Source organism: Dipodomys merriami, unplaced genomic scaffold (assembly GCF_024711535.1).
Source record: "Dipodomys merriami isolate MVZ:Mamm:240054 unplaced genomic scaffold, mDipMer1.0.p SCAF_33, whole genome shotgun sequence".
Classification (NCBI taxonomy): domain Eukaryota; kingdom Metazoa; phylum Chordata; class Mammalia; order Rodentia; family Heteromyidae; genus Dipodomys; species Dipodomys merriami.
The window spans coordinates 15,038,504-15,053,758 of NW_027204826.1; the positions used below are offsets into that span (position 1 = coordinate 15,038,504).

A 15,255-nucleotide genomic window follows, 5' to 3' on the forward strand; every position below is an offset into this window, starting at 1 on the left:
CCAGCACCACCCTCTTCTCAACGAATTCTTGCCAAAGGCCAAGAGTCTCAGCCTATTTCTGCACTCTTTGCTTTGCTATTTACTGCTGAGCCACTCCATAGCTTTGTAACCCGGAACCTAGTGTTTTTGTGTGTAATACTCACATGCATGCTTTTCCAAACACACAGTTGGGAATAATTTCTTTCCCCAAACTCCTGGAGGGAAGATGTACTTGTGTATTTTAGGGGGGGAAAATGAGCTTGTCAAAACAAGAGGTATCTCAGACAAGGGGTTAACATCCTGTATATACAGGGAACTCAAGAAACTAATCCCTCCCAAACCTAACAAACCAATTACTAAATGGGCAAGGGAACTAAAGAGGGACTTCTCAAATGAAGAAATAAAAATGGCAAAGAAACACATGAGGAAATGTTCATCATCCCTGGTGGTGAAGGAAATGCAAATAAAGACAACCCTGAGATACCACCTTACCCCAGTCAGAATGTCCCACATCCACAAATCAGCCAACGACAAATGCTGGAGGGGAGGTGGAGAAAGAGGAACCCTATTACACTGCTGGTGGGAATGTACACTTATACAACCACTTTGGAAAGCAGTCTGGAGGGTCCTTAGAAAGCTAAAGATTGACCTCCCTTACGACCCAGTCATACCACTTCTAGGCATCTACCCTGAACAACAGGAACCAATATACAAGGACACGTGCACCTCCATGTTTATTGCAGCACTGTTCACAATAGCTAGGATATGGAAACAACCCAGATGCCCCACCACAGATGAATGGATCCAAAAATTGTGGTATCTATACACAATGGAATATTATGCAGCCATTAGAAATGACAAAATAATGGCATTTGCAGGGAAATGGATGGAGCTAGAAGGAATCATGTTGAGCGAGGTAAGCCAAGAACGAAGAGACAAACGGTACATGGTCTCCCTGATAAGTGGATGCTAAATCCAAAATGTTAGGTGATACGACAAAACTAACAGGACTTAAGAAACAAAGAACTCCCACTCATCTGGTTGAACCACTACCAAATATCCCCATGCTGCTGATCACATATATGGTATATAACATGTGAACACCGTTATATGTTACAGACTGTGATAGACAATTTGCTCCAGGGAAGTTAGAATGAACTTGTGACTTTAAATGAGCATCATTATTCCACAATACTGTGAATTTCCGGAAATTATGTAATCACTTAATCACAATCAAAAAAAAAAAAAAAAAAAGAACCTTGGGGAAGGGAGGGAGGGAGGGGATGGTAGGGGGAAAACAATGGAGGGGGTAACAATGCTCAAGAGGAAGTGTACTCATTACCCTACTCATGTAACTGTAACCCTCTGTATAGTATCTTTACAATAAATAAAAAAAAAAACAAGAGGTATCATGACATAAACTGAAATCGTTGCTGTCTTCATAGATTCCTGGTTTTCGTCATGTGGGTGTTTCACACGGATGCCGAAGGATGTTATCATCAGATGGACTTCAGTGGCCTTTTTAACTTTTTTTTCTCTCACATATATACAAACCCATATGTCATTAAGTTGGTTCCTTACTGACAACCTTCTACTTGTCTCTTTAGTTCACTCTCATGAGTTTCCTAGGTGTCATTCTAGCCAAATAATGATCATTGATCATCTTCCCTCCCCTTATTATTATTTTTTGGGGGAAAAAAAGATGGATGGTATAATTTTCCATAGCTCCCCAAGTCCTGCTACCTCTGTTGCTAATGTGGGGGTACATCGTTAGTGTGTTTTTCAGAATTCCATTTACACATATCCCACACTAGTTCACCTTGTTGACCACGGGCCCACCATGGTCATCCTTAAATTTCGCAATGCCTCTAGGTGAGAAGAAACAGCTCCTGAGTCCCAGTGTGAACCGTAGGCCTATAAATGAGGCCCTTTGCCATGTGGCTTGCCTATAATGAAGGTAAACTTTGGGCATCCCTGCCACAGGCTGTATAAGCACCTTGGATTTTCATTCCTCCTTCCCACCTTTACTTCTCTGCTCCCTGTGTTATTCCAGCTCTCCCCTCCCCTCTGCTCCCACACACAGGTGTATTCTCGCCTCTCTTGATTACACAGCCCTCTTCTCTCTCTTTCCCCTCTCTCTTGGATGTAATCTGCTCTTGGCTTTTGTTCCTTACCCTATGTTCTCAGGCCCTCGGCCACCGCCTCCACGCCTCCACCAGTCCCCGTGCTGAAAAACCCAACAACTACCCCAGGGCTGTTTGGTGCATGGACCACCTGGGACCAAGATGGCCGCCCATGGTGTGGGACTTAGTGGTAGACAGATGTCCACCCACACAGGTCCTGGAGGGGGACCCCCTCCCCCCAGGGAAGAACTGACCTCTGGTTGGTGGGGTACAGCTCCACTGTGATCACACCCAGGGCATTCCAGGCTGCGATGCTGGTGCCACAGAACAGACATTGCCAGCCGATCATCGCAGACTCGCTGTTGCCGAAAAACAGGAAGAAGCAGCAGACGGCAGAGATCAGCATGGACCCCCCTGCAGAAGGAACGAAGGGTGACGCGGGGGTCTTGAGCAAGTCTGTCACCCCCCAGGGACTGGCCCATCTCCCCACAGAGGTAAGCCTGAAGTGCCTGTGGGGGGGAGGGGAGGAAGGGGCCGCCCAGGTGACCCCTCTGGCGGCTCACCCATCATCTTCAGCCTCCCGACTCTGTCCATGAGCAGGGCAGAAATGATGTTCCCGGGCAACACGGACAGACTGCCCAGGAAGCTGACGAGGTAAATCAGGAAGTCGTTGTCTTCCTCGAAGTCCATGTGGCAGCCCTCCTTCTGCTCCAGGAAGGTGGTGTTGATGAAGCGGCAGTCGATGAACTTGTGCTTGTAGAGGTCTGCGGAGAGCAGGAGGGAAACCTTTGGTTCATGGGAGTTGGTGGGGAGAGGAGGGCCAAGGCGGGCCGGAAGGAAGTCCTGCACGCTGGTGATCACAGATCAAAGCGACACATGGCCAAGAGTGGATGACTGGAGATACTTCCAGAAGGATAACAACCTGCCACATCCCCACCCTAGGGAAGAGTGAGCCTCCCGTTAACTTGAGGGTCATTGCTAAGTCCCGGGTGGTATTTGAACCCGCTGGGTGACACAGAGGATCTCCACGGCCAGCTCACTCAGCGCGAGGCTCCTTGGCTTCGGAACCCGTTAAGATGGACATGGAGTCCAGAGTCACGGGAGATTTAACCTGAACTTTTGCTTCTGTTTTATATATGATCAAAACTGAGGGGCAGCCGGGCGCTGGTGGCTCACGCCTGTCATCCTAGCTACTCAGGAGGCTGAGATTGGAGGATCACAAGTTGAAGCCAGCCTGGGCAGGGAAGTCCATGAGACTCTTATCTCCAATGAACCACCAGAAAACCAGAAGTGATGCTGTGGCTTAAGATGATAGAGCGCTGGCCTTGAGCTGAAGAGCTCAGGAACAGCACCCAGGCCCTAAGTTCAAGCCCCACTTGACCAACCACAAAACAAGCAACCGAGAGGCAGATCAACTAAGTTCCTTGGTGAATTCTGTGCACCTAATGTAAGCCAACTCTGAGGCTAAAATCCATTTCTCCTCCCTAAGGCTCAGCACCAGTGTCTACCAATACCTTCTCTTCCTGCAGCTCCTAGCTACATCCTGGTCACACCCACCCCGGTCACGTGCTCCTGGAGCTGCGTGTGTTCTCACCTGTGTTATAAAAGAAGGTGGATTCGATGGTGCAGTTCTTGAAATAGGTATCCGTCGAGGTGACATCTTCGAAATAACACTTGTCAAAATACGTGTCCTCAAAGAGGACGTGTTTAAAGTACATCTTCGTGAACCTGTGGGATGGACCGCATATCCCTGGGTGAGTCATCTGACACAGTTTTTAAAAAAGGAGATTTGAACCCAGAGTGGAAACAAAAATTCAGAAAGGTGAGACCAAGAACCCTAAAACGACAGATTCCAGAGCATAACTTTCTAATGAAACCTGTTCCCCGTCAGGCTCGGGGGTTTGCCAAGATGAGGTGGTGCAATCTCCCTCTCCGCCAGCAGATGGCGGCGCAGCTCAAGAAAAGAAGCAGCATTCTGTGTGTTTTGACGGAGTTTTGTTGTTGTTTTGTTGTTTTTTGAAATCAGTGTCAATGGTTCCTCTAAGGCAGATAAAACGGCGGACGGCCCTGCTCAGTGAGGGTGGCGTCGCTTGTGATTTGTTATTGGAATTATTGTCACTGTCATTGCCATTATTATTTCCTTCATATCACAACAGAGCCTGGATGAACCATGGGAGTCTGGTAGAGGGGGCTCCTCTCTCTCTCCCCCCATCCCTCTCCCTCTTCCCCCCCCCTCTCCCTTCCCCTCCCCCTCTCCCTCCTTCCTTCTCTCTCTCCCTCCCCACCTCCCCCCTCTCTCCACACTAGGCGGATGTCTAGTTATCTGCACATCCCTTTGTCTCCAAAGTTTGTTCTTAGAGCAAGGGCAGCATTTTCACTTTGGTGTGCTCAGAGCACCATTTCTGACTCTTGGGAGAGTGCTCAGAGCACTCACTGTCCAAAGAGCTATGCCCTCCTTGCCTGCCTTCTGTGACTGTAATCCCTCTGTCTATCACCTCTACAGTCTGGGGGGAAAATCTTTTTTAAAGTGCTCAGAGGACAGAGCACCTGGGGGAAGCTGCCGTCCACTCCCTCCAGCCTTGGGTTTGTGTCTCCACAGCGGCCGCTCTAGGTAGATTACAGGAACTCGGCCCCGTCTATGCAGTGTGTGTGGACATCTGGACATGGGGGGAAGAGGGGCAGATATTTGACATTGAACTTCAGCATCTTAAAAAAAACTATCTGAAGTGAGGCGCTGGTGGCTCACGCCTGTCATCCTAGCAACTCAGGAGGCTGAGATCTGAGGATCGTGGTTCAAAGCCAGCCCAAGCAGGAAAGTCTGTGAGATTCTTTTCTCCAGTGAACCACCAGAAAAAACAGAAATGGAGCTGTGGCTCAAAGTGGTGGAGCGCTAGCCTGGAGCAGAAGCGGCTCAAAAACAGCACTCAGGCCCTGAGTTCAAGCCCAATAACCAAAAAAAAAACAAAAACAAAACAAAACAAAAAGGCTAGCTGGAAATTTTGAGCGCCATTTTTAATTAGCTATCCTGAGTCCTACACATTCCTCTCCAAGACAAAAGATCCAGAGCATAAGCCTTCTCCAATGGCCACATCTTTGTCGAGAGAACATTCTCCCTTCGGGTCTACACATTCTCAGCTCATACCACAGCGACCCTTCACACCTGCCGAGATCGGTGCAAGCCACGTGGGGCCGGGGCCTCCTCAGACCTGACCCACGCCAGACAGTGGGTGGGTGCGGCCGGGGGAGGGGTGGGCGTGTGCCCTGGCAGCGGGAAGTCGGGGCACTGAGTTCACAGTGGTAAGTACGGAGTGGCTGGTGTCACGGACGTGGGGTCCTGGGGCCGGTGTTCCCGCCACCAGCCCGTGACCCGTGACTGTCTTCCCACTCCTCAGTCACAGCCCAGTGGGCCTGCACAACACATTCTGGAAGACTGAGCTGCTCAGCGTCAGCAGCTGATGCACCTCAGAGTGACATCTCCACTGTGCTGCGGCTCAGACAGAGGGAGGACACGGAGAGGGACTTCCCTCCTAACACTAGGCCAGCCAGCGTGCTCCCCGCACAGCCCTGGACGACCACAGAGCAGCGATCAACCCTACGAGATCGGACCAGGTGAGAGGCCAGGGCAGTGGCATCCCCAGCAGGGGGAACCTTCCAGAATCAAAGCAGTGTAGCTCGACAGGCAGGCCATGGGTTATTTCTGTCAGCAGTGAGAGCTGTTGGCTGCTAGTTCCTGGTTCGCCTGAGTAGCCTGTGCATGCACACATACACACACGCACACGCATACGCATACACGCATACACACACGCACATGCATACGCACATACACACATGCATACACACGCATACACACACGCATATGCACATACACACATGCACACACATACACACGTGCACATGCATACACATGTACACATGCATACACACACGTGCATACACACGCACACACATGCATACACACACGCACACGCACACGCACACATGCATGCACGCCTCACAAGCCGGTGAGCTTGCTGACTTCACTTCTAGAATAGCAGCTTTTTGAATATGGCGGGGGCATGGGCATGGATGGCCTTGTGATCCTGCCTGTGCAGTGACCAGGTTCTGGGGACACGTGGCCAGGGTGACGGTCCTCGGGGGAATGGCTGCACCCTCCTCGGATGAAGCCGGGGTGGTGAGGGGCAGGAGGGTGGCTGGGGGATCAGCCTCAGTCGCCCTGGATCAGACGGGTGTGCGAGGGAGCAGGCTGGCACCGCGAGTGTGCGCGTGCACACTTACTTGTCGTTCACCAGCTTCCCGTGCTGGTGGATCTGGTTTTCCATGGTGAAGTTGATCGTGGCGCCGTACACGTGCTCCCCGAAAAACACCTTCATCTTCGACTTGTATTCTTCATCTTGAAAGTAGCGGATCATGTCGGGAAACCAGACGGTCAGCCCGTAGTAACTGCAGCAGGAAGGACAGAGCGTCTGAGCTGAACGGGAGGCGGGGGGGGGGGGGGGGGGGGGGGGGAGGAGGGAGGGAGCACCCAGCTCGCTGTCAGTGCTGTGTGCCTCCGTCTGTGATCAGAAAATCTAGCAGGACAGAACTCGGCAAATGCATAGGCGTAAGGACAAAATCATGACTGGCTCCACAGAGGCTAGGAAAGCATTACGAAATTCATTTCTGATTAAAAAGAAAAAAAACTCTAATAGATTATGGGCTCATAGACCCTTTCTTAACACATAGGGAAAAAATGAGATAGCTCAGCTCAAAAGCTAGAATCTTAATGAATAAGGAAATATGACGCTAGGGACAAGACAAGACACCCAGTGGTACTACTAAAACTATGGCTATTTGCCTGCCTGCTGTAGATCTTGGCCAACTGGTTAAATAAGAGAAAAAATGGTGTGTGTGTGTGTGTGTGCATATATAAGAATATATATAAGCATATGTATAATCTATCTATATATCCTATATATGTGTGAATGCAAAATCATAAAACAAAACTATTTCTGTTGGCAAATGATATTATTTTATGCCTGGAAAAAAAAATATGTTCAATCCTACCGATAATAAGAAAACTACAACTTAAAACCGTATTGTTCCCTTCTTCTCAGCGATGAGCCTGTCCAAACCTCAAAGTCTTCTCTCTTGGTGAGACTGTAGGTTGACAAGTGCTTTCCCTCAATTTCCTATTCTTCCAGATCGTTACTCTTCTGGGAACTGATCCATTGATGAGCCTGCCCCAATTCAAAGTGGCCTGCAAACAGGGTTCCTCATTGTGGAAACTTCCTGCATTCTGGTGACAAGGCCCTGGCATATGATAAGGCCCTGTGATATTTTACTATAGGTTACTAGGCAGTAGCCATAAAGAAGAATAAAGAAAACCCTGAGGGGGCTGGGCGCTGGTGGCTCACACCTGTCATCCCAGCTACTCAAGAGGCTGAGATCTGAGGATCACAGTTCAAAGCCAGCCCAGGCAGAGAGGTCTGTGAGACTCTTACCTCCACTTAACCACCAAAACCTGCAAGTGGCGCTGTGGCTCTAAGTGGCAGAGCACCAGCCTTGAGCCAAAAGAGCTCAGGCATAGTACCTAGACCCTGAGTTCAAATCCCACAATCAACAAAAAGAAAGAAAGAAAAGGAAGGAATCCCTGTATTAGTCCACACACGGCTCCAGACTATGTCATAGAATACAAAAAGCAAATGCAAAGTATGTTCCTTTGACTAAGGAAAGGAGGAAGAAATAAATAAGCATATATAATTATTTGCTTGCACATCGCTGGAAGTACGCATAGGAAATCCACAACCATTACGTACAGGAGGCAGAGGAAGTGGGGGAGGGAGGCGGAGGGTACAAGGCTGAATGTTGCTCCAACATTGCAATCCATCACCTAGGCCAGGAAATGAAGTTATCCACGAATAAATAGAAATAAGATGTTTTTCTTTAAAACAAAACCAAACCTGTCATCATCCAGCGTCGTTGGCTTTGAAAACAAACAAACATTCTCTCCTAGTTGGGCTGGGACCATTTGAGGGGGGGCAGGGCCAGGCTTCCCTGGTAATGTCTCCATCTGAATCTAGAAGGCCAGCACTCCGGGTGCTGACACTTGGTGGTGACCCTCAATGAGTCCAGGAGACCACGACGCGGGCGCCCGAGTTGGGCAGAACTTTACCTTAACGCCAAGGTGAACCAGACCACGGCCAGGATGAGGGTGTTCATTCTGAAGGGGCCCAGCACGCAGTACAGCGCGTTATCCCAGACCTGCGGCACGGATCAGAGAAGAAGGGTTGGAGGAAGAGCTCATCTCTCGGATGGTCCCCAACAAGCTGGGGGCACGGACCCCCGCGTTTCTCCCTGACGCGGGCAGCGCTGACCCATGACCAAGGGAGTTCATGTCCCTCGCTGGCCGCTCTCCAGAGAGCACGTACGATGATGTGACTGAAAGCGCCCTGAGTTAGGATGTCACAGCACTGCCTTGCGGAGAGTCGTGAGCTCTGCTCCTTGACTGTGGGCACGGGTGGGAATCTAAACGTTTACTGTCCGTCCGTCCTGAGCCCCATGGGGTCTCCCTAGACAGGTAGCTGCTCAGCTACACCAACTCCCAGCAGCTGACTTATTCCCTGCCTCCAGGGTCCAGCTCCCTGGAGAAAAGGCATTTTCCCGCAGAAAAGAATCACCCTCCGGGCGCCAGTGGCTCATGCTTGTCAGCCTAGCTACTCAGGAGGCTGAGATCTGAGGATCGCAGTTCAAAGCCAGCCCGGGCAGGAAAGTCCATGAGACTCTTATCTCCAATGGTTGGAGACCAGCAGCAAACCAGAAGTGGCACTGTGGCTCAAGTGGTAGAGCACTCGCCTTGAGCCGAAGAGCTGAGGGACAGCGCCCAGGCCCAGAGTTCAGGCCTCACCACCGACAAGGAAAAAAAAAAATCACCCTCGGGTCTCTTAACGCTCCCTCCGAGAGCCATGGGTTTCACTCTCTCTTTTCTTTTCCTGTGGATTAATGGATACTTCTAGAGAGAGGGGTATTGGCTCCAACTAGTCAAACCCCCGGCCTTGGAAAAAAGCAGAGCAAAGAAAAGATACAGAGGTTCGAGAGTTTGCACCCCCGGGACAACATGGCCAGTTGGAGACACACACGGGCTGGAAGCGAACATCCCAAACCAGAGCTGTGTCCTCTGCATCGCAATCGCGCTGCCTTAAAAGCTGTGGTCTCTGTTCTCACCCACTAAGCCTTCCCATGCCAACCGCGCCACCTTCCACTGGACACACGTCCCCTCACCCCCGACTGTACCTGCTTGAACGTGGTGGTGAACCTGACCAGCCAGCGCTGGTACCAAGTTCCTGTTGAACTTTGGATCTCAATGAATTCATCCATTTGCTTGGGTGTTTTGATGTGGGAAACCTGGAAAGCAAAAGAAAGATGTGGGGGGAAATATATTTGTTTCTATTATCATTTTTCTAATGGACGCTACCTGAGGGAAACCCTAGAAAGACATCCATCGAGATGCAAGGAATAATCATGACAAAGTGACAGGAAGGACAGACAGGACTGTGATGGAAGTATTGGAAGAATGATCTTCTTTGGGCACAGCGGCTGTTACAGGAAGCCGCGTGGTGGGAAAGGGCAGCTGGCACACAGTGTGAACACCTTCCTGGGATTCCCCTGTGGCTCACACTCAGTGTGAACACCTTCCCGGGATTCCCCCATGGCACTCAGCGTGAACACCTTCCTGGGATTCCCCCGTGGCGCACAGTATGAACACCTTCCCGGGGATCCCCGTGGCTCACACTCAGTGTGAACACCTTCCTGGGATTCCCCCATGGCACACAGTGTGAATACCTTCCCGGGATTCCCCCATGGCTCACACTCAGTGTGAACACCTTCCCGGGGATCCCCGTGGCTCACACTCAGTGTGAACACCTTCCCGGGATTTCCCCGTGGCTCACACTCAGTGTGAACACCTTCCCGGGATTCCCCCATGGCTCACACTCAGTGTGAACACCTTCCCGGGGATCCCCATGGCTCACACTCAGTGTGAACACCTTCCCGGGATTCCCCCGTGGCTCACACTCAGTGTGAACACCTTCCCGGGATTCCCCCATGGCTCACACTCAGTGTGAACACCTTCCCGGGATTCCCCCATGGCTCACACTCAGTGTGAACACCTTCCCGGGGATCCCCATGGCTCACACTCAGTGTGAACACCTTCCCGGGATTCCCCCATGGCTCACACTCAGTGTGAACACCTTCCTGGGATTCCCCCATGGCACACAGTGTGAACACCTTCCCGGGATTCCCCGTGGCTCACACTCACCGTGAACACCTTCTCAGGGGTCCCCTTGGCCCTCATGTTGGTGTCGTGGACTTGTTTGAGAATCATCCAGGCCTCGTCATGCTTACCCATCTGGAAAAACCCAAGAATGACACAGGAGCCCCAAGGGTGAAGTGTTCAACCTCATGTTCAATCTGGAAAACCCTACAGGCCCAGACAGGGTGCAAGAGCCCTGAGTCTGGAAAGATCGGGTGTGGACCAGTGACCACATGAGGGCCTGAGAAGGATTAGGATGAGTCTCCACCTTCCCGCGGCCCGTCTTGGGTGGATAGCAAAGTTGCACCTTCCAGGCATGAATGCCAGGCACTGCTACCGCTACCCACTAGGAGTAACTACTTGCAGTTGGAAGGCTGGATGGGCGGCGGGGTGAGATCCTGCCCCTTGCAGTGATCACTTGGGAAAAGGGGGGGTTCGGGTGTGATTGGCTAGGGTGAAGTTGGCCCAGCATGGTGGACGGGGCCTCTAATCTCACCTCAAGCAGAAAGCGGGGGCTCTCGGGCATGAACTTCAAGGCCACCGCGGACACGGCACAGGGCAGCACACAGACGATAACGAACACCCTCCAGCTGTGGAAGTGGTAGCTGGTCCCCATGCTGAAGCCCCAGCCTGTGGAGAAGCAGATGGCTTGTGGCAAACAGTCTCTCCGTCAGGCAGAAGAGTAACCCAAAAAGCACTGAGGACAAATGTAGATCTTCCCTAGGACCCAGCCATATCACACCTGGGCCTCCAGCCAGAGCATCACAAGCCAGGGTACCATAAAGATGCCCACACACCCATGTTCACTGCTGCACTACTCACAAGAGCCAAGTGGTGGACATGGCCCAGGTGTCCTACAATAGATGAGTGGATCCGACAATGTGGTTCCCATACACACACTGGGAAGAGCCTGGGCTTTTGCAATCACATAGATAAAGGTTCAAATCCTGGCATTATCACTTTGTTACCAGAATATCGAGTCTGAATGCAAGTGATGATTCCTCCACATATTTTTTTTTAACCTGTGAAAGCTCCTGTTAGCCCATAATAACTCACCTGTTTCTTAGGTAGATTTGATTTTTTTTTTCTTTAGAAATAGCTACATGAGGGGCTGGGAAGGTGGCTCAGTGGTAGAGCGCTTGCCTTGCATGCAGGAGGCCCTGGGCTTGATTCCTCAGCATCACATAAGCAAAAAGAAAAAAGCTGGAAGTGGCGTTGTGGCTCAAGTGGTAGAGCACTAGCCTTGAGCTGAAGAACTGAGGGACAGCGCCCAGGCCCAGAGTTCAGGCCCCATGACCATACCCAAAAAAAAAAAAAAAAAAAAATAGCTACATGATATTTAGTGCTAAGGATGTTATATTAAAAAGATCAGGGCTGGGAAGGTGGCTCAGTGGGCTGGGAAGGTGGCTCAGTGGTAGAGTGCTTGCCTTGCATGCATGAGGCCCTGGGCTCGATTCCTCAGCACCACATAAGCAAAAAGAAAAAAGCCGGAAGTGGCGCTGTGGCTCAAATGGTAGAATGCTAGCCTTGAGCTGAAGAGCTGAGGGACAGAGCCCAGGCCCAGAGTTCAGGCCCACGACTGGACCCAAAAAAAAAGGATCAGAAAAAATAACTATTTTTTTTTAAGACCAGGAGTATAAAATAGACTGACGACACTTGATGCATAAAAGACAAAACTGTATTGCTGGGTACCAGAGGCTCACATCTGTAATCCTAGCTACTGAAGACACTGATATCTGAGGATTGTGGTTCAAAGCCAGCCTGGGCAGGAAAGTCAATGAGACTCTTATTTCCAATTAACCACCAAAAAGCCAGAAGTGGATCTGTGACTCAAGTGGTAAAATGCTAGCCTTTAACAAACAAGCTCAGGGACAGTGCTCAAGCTCTGAGTTCAAGTCTCGGCACTCACTCTCACATGCACATGAGTACACACACACACACACACACACACACACACACACACACACACACACACACACACACAGGGGTAAAACTATGTAAACACTGAGTTCTAATTTTAGAGGGTAGTAATGATTTGGAGATAAAATTCCCAATTCCTTTCCTTAGAAAACATGCTGAGCATGATGGCTCATACCTGTAATCCTAGCTACTCATAAGCTTGAGATCTGAGGAACAAGGTTCAAAGCCAGCCAGGGCAGAAAAAGTCCATGAGATTCTAATCTCCAATTAACTAGCAAAAAGCCAGAAATGGAGGTTTGTTGCAAGAGGTAGAGTGCCAATCTTGAACAGAAAAAGCTTCTCAAGAGTAAAAGTCCCTGAGTGCTAGCCCAAGTTCTGGCATATACACACACACAAATATATATATATGATAGATAGATAGATAGATAGATAGATAGATAGATAGATAGATAGATAGATAGATAGATAGATAGATAGATAATAGACATAATTCATGGATAGATAGATCGATAGGTAGATACTTATATGTTGAGAGCCGACAGTAAATAAAGGTCATCTTGACCCCTGTGCTCACTTAAAGGCACGTACAAGGAGCTGGCTTTCTTGAAAAACACCAGGTGCCCGGGATTGCTCTGCTATGTCTGCAGAGTTTGTTTTACTTTCTACCAGTTGACCTTGTCCTGTTTTTACTGCACTCTGTTTTTACTGAAATTTTCCTTGTTTTTCTGGACTATTGTAACCTTATGTTACCTCTTGACTTCTAATAGTATATATTAGGGAAAGTTAAAAATAAACAGTGCTGCAGTCTTGAGCTGCAGACCTCCCGACCCCATCCTTTGTCTTATGTCTTTATTTTTCCCGTCCTCGCCCCCTAATTCAGGATGCCCTTTCATTGCCGGCAGGCTCTGGCACATATAGACATGTAGACAGACAGATAGATAAACAGATAATGGACAGAAAATAGGTGGCTGGAAGAAGATGGATAGATGGATAGATCGGTGGGTGGAGGGATAGACAGATGGATAGACAGACAGACAGATAAGGTTGGCTGCTCATTTTGTGTAACTACCTCTGTGACACAACTTACCCTACCGGCAGGTGACCCTAGCCAGTATCCAGGGTTCCTACCGCTGTTTCCTCCTCTGTCTCTGTGGGGAAGGGATCGGGCAGCAGGAGGCAGGGCGCCACGGGGACGTGGCGACTCGGGCATAGTCCGCCGCAACAGTGGCACCGACTCATTCTGAGTCTGTCTGTTGGCACAGCGTGGTGCAATGCCGTCTCACTGGGGTTTGTTTCCTCCTTTTAATTTTAATTAAAAAGCCTTGCCTGCTTTCAGGGGACAACTCGGAAGAGAGAGATTTTTTAAAAAAACACAAAACAATAGCATTATTTACACATCCTCAGCTCGTGTCGAAAATCTGTTCTGGCCTCATTAGAAATAAATCATCAGAAAACACCCAACAGCCAAACGCAGCATAACCAGGGAAGACTGAGCAGCGGAAGGAAGCACCCTGCCCTGGAAAGACATTTTTTTTTAGTCTTTATAATGATATGCATACAGTATCCAGAATCCACTATTCCCTCATGCGTCTGTGGTTTTTATGGTAATTTCAGTAACCTGCTTTTAGTGTGTTCATTACACACATCTTTGGGGCCTTATATTGAATACAATTAAATGGTAAACTGCCCCCAAATATTTGGAATGATACTGATTCGGAGGCAGAAATCGTCCTGTGACGGTTAGCTTGCCCTACTTGTCTGGCCGAACGCCACACACGCCAGCCACAAGGAGAATGAATCTTCCAGAGTAGAGCATCTTTTTGTTGTGTTGTTTTTTTTTTCCTCCCCCTGGGCCATGCCTTCTGAGCTTTGCGGCTTTCCCTCTCCACGAGTCATCTCAACGCCTGATGCCAAGGTCTCCCCTCATCCATTCCTACAAAAGCAACCAAAGAGATGGCGCGGATCATCCACGCACGCACACAGGCACATACACACACAGCAAACCCCTTTCCGCACTGCCCTCACGTGGGTTAGAGGGGCAGTGTCTTAGCTAGAAATGTCATCGACTGTCTGCTGTGCTGTGAATAAAACAGCTTTGTGCTGGTAAAAAGTAAATAAATAAGTAAGGCTTAAATCGTTGCCCTTATTATAATATAGCCTAGCCTACCAGATTTCTAGAATGGGTTTCCACCAAACCAATGCCTGTTTTGATTAATGTTCTGTTTGAACATAGAGTGTAAAAGTCACCAATTTCATACGGGAAAGTGTATGAAAAATGTGCCAGATAGACAGACAGACAGACAGATAGACAGGGATAGATAGATAGATAGATAGATAGATAGATAGATACATAGATACATAGATACATAAATACATAGAAAGAAAGATAGATAGATAGAAAGATAGATAGATGGATGCTTGGAAGTATCCCAATAAATTCCTTTGTACAATTAATACATACTACTAATAATTTATAATAATATAAAGAAGAGGAAGAAGAAGGAGAAGGAGGAGGAGGAGGAGGAGGAAGAGGAGGAGGAGGAGGAGGAGGAGGAGGAGGAGGAGGAGGAGGAGGAGGAGGAGGAGGAGGAGGAGGAGGAGGAGGAGAAGAAGAAGAAGAAGAAGAAGAAGAAGAAGAAGAAGAAGAAGAAGAAGAAGAAGAGGAGAGGAGGAGGAGGAGGAGGAGGAGGAGGAGGAGGAGGAGGAGGAGAGGAGGAGGAGGAGGAGGAGGAGGAGGAGGAGGAGGAGGAGGAGGAGGAGGGAGAGGGAGAGGGAGAAGAGGAAGAAGAGAAGGAGGAGGAGAAGGAGGAGGAGGAGGAATTTGTTTTTTACAAAACAAATGGGAAAACATTTTGTCCACCTGGGATAAAACGTTTATAACGCCTCCACCAGCCATGGCGGTGCACACTGGTAATCAACAAGGAAGATGAGGAAAGAGGATCACAA

General features: G+C 49.3%; 1 protein-coding gene across 4 annotated transcripts in view; it reads right to left on the reverse strand.

Annotated features, from left to right (window-relative positions):
* The window catches only part of Sv2b (synaptic vesicle glycoprotein 2B), a 79,666-nt gene that overhangs the window by 3,622 nt on the left and 60,789 nt on the right, over positions 1–15,255 (reverse strand). For all 4 annotated transcript variants that reach the window (XM_070043192.1, XM_070043189.1, XM_070043193.1 and 1 more), the window contains exons 5-12: positions 10,886–11,019; positions 10,396–10,485; positions 9,372–9,482; positions 8,254–8,342; positions 6,378–6,542; positions 3,697–3,830; positions 2,666–2,866; positions 2,357–2,516 (exon numbers count right to left, since the gene is read on the reverse strand). In XM_070043192.1, coding sequence (XP_069899293.1) covers positions 2,357–2,516; positions 2,666–2,866; positions 3,697–3,830; positions 6,378–6,542; positions 8,254–8,342; positions 9,372–9,482; positions 10,396–10,485; positions 10,886–11,019 — 1,084 coding nt within the window. The remainder of the gene's footprint in view (positions 1–2,356; positions 2,517–2,665; positions 2,867–3,696; positions 3,831–6,377; positions 6,543–8,253; positions 8,343–9,371; positions 9,483–10,395; positions 10,486–10,885; positions 11,020–15,255) is intronic.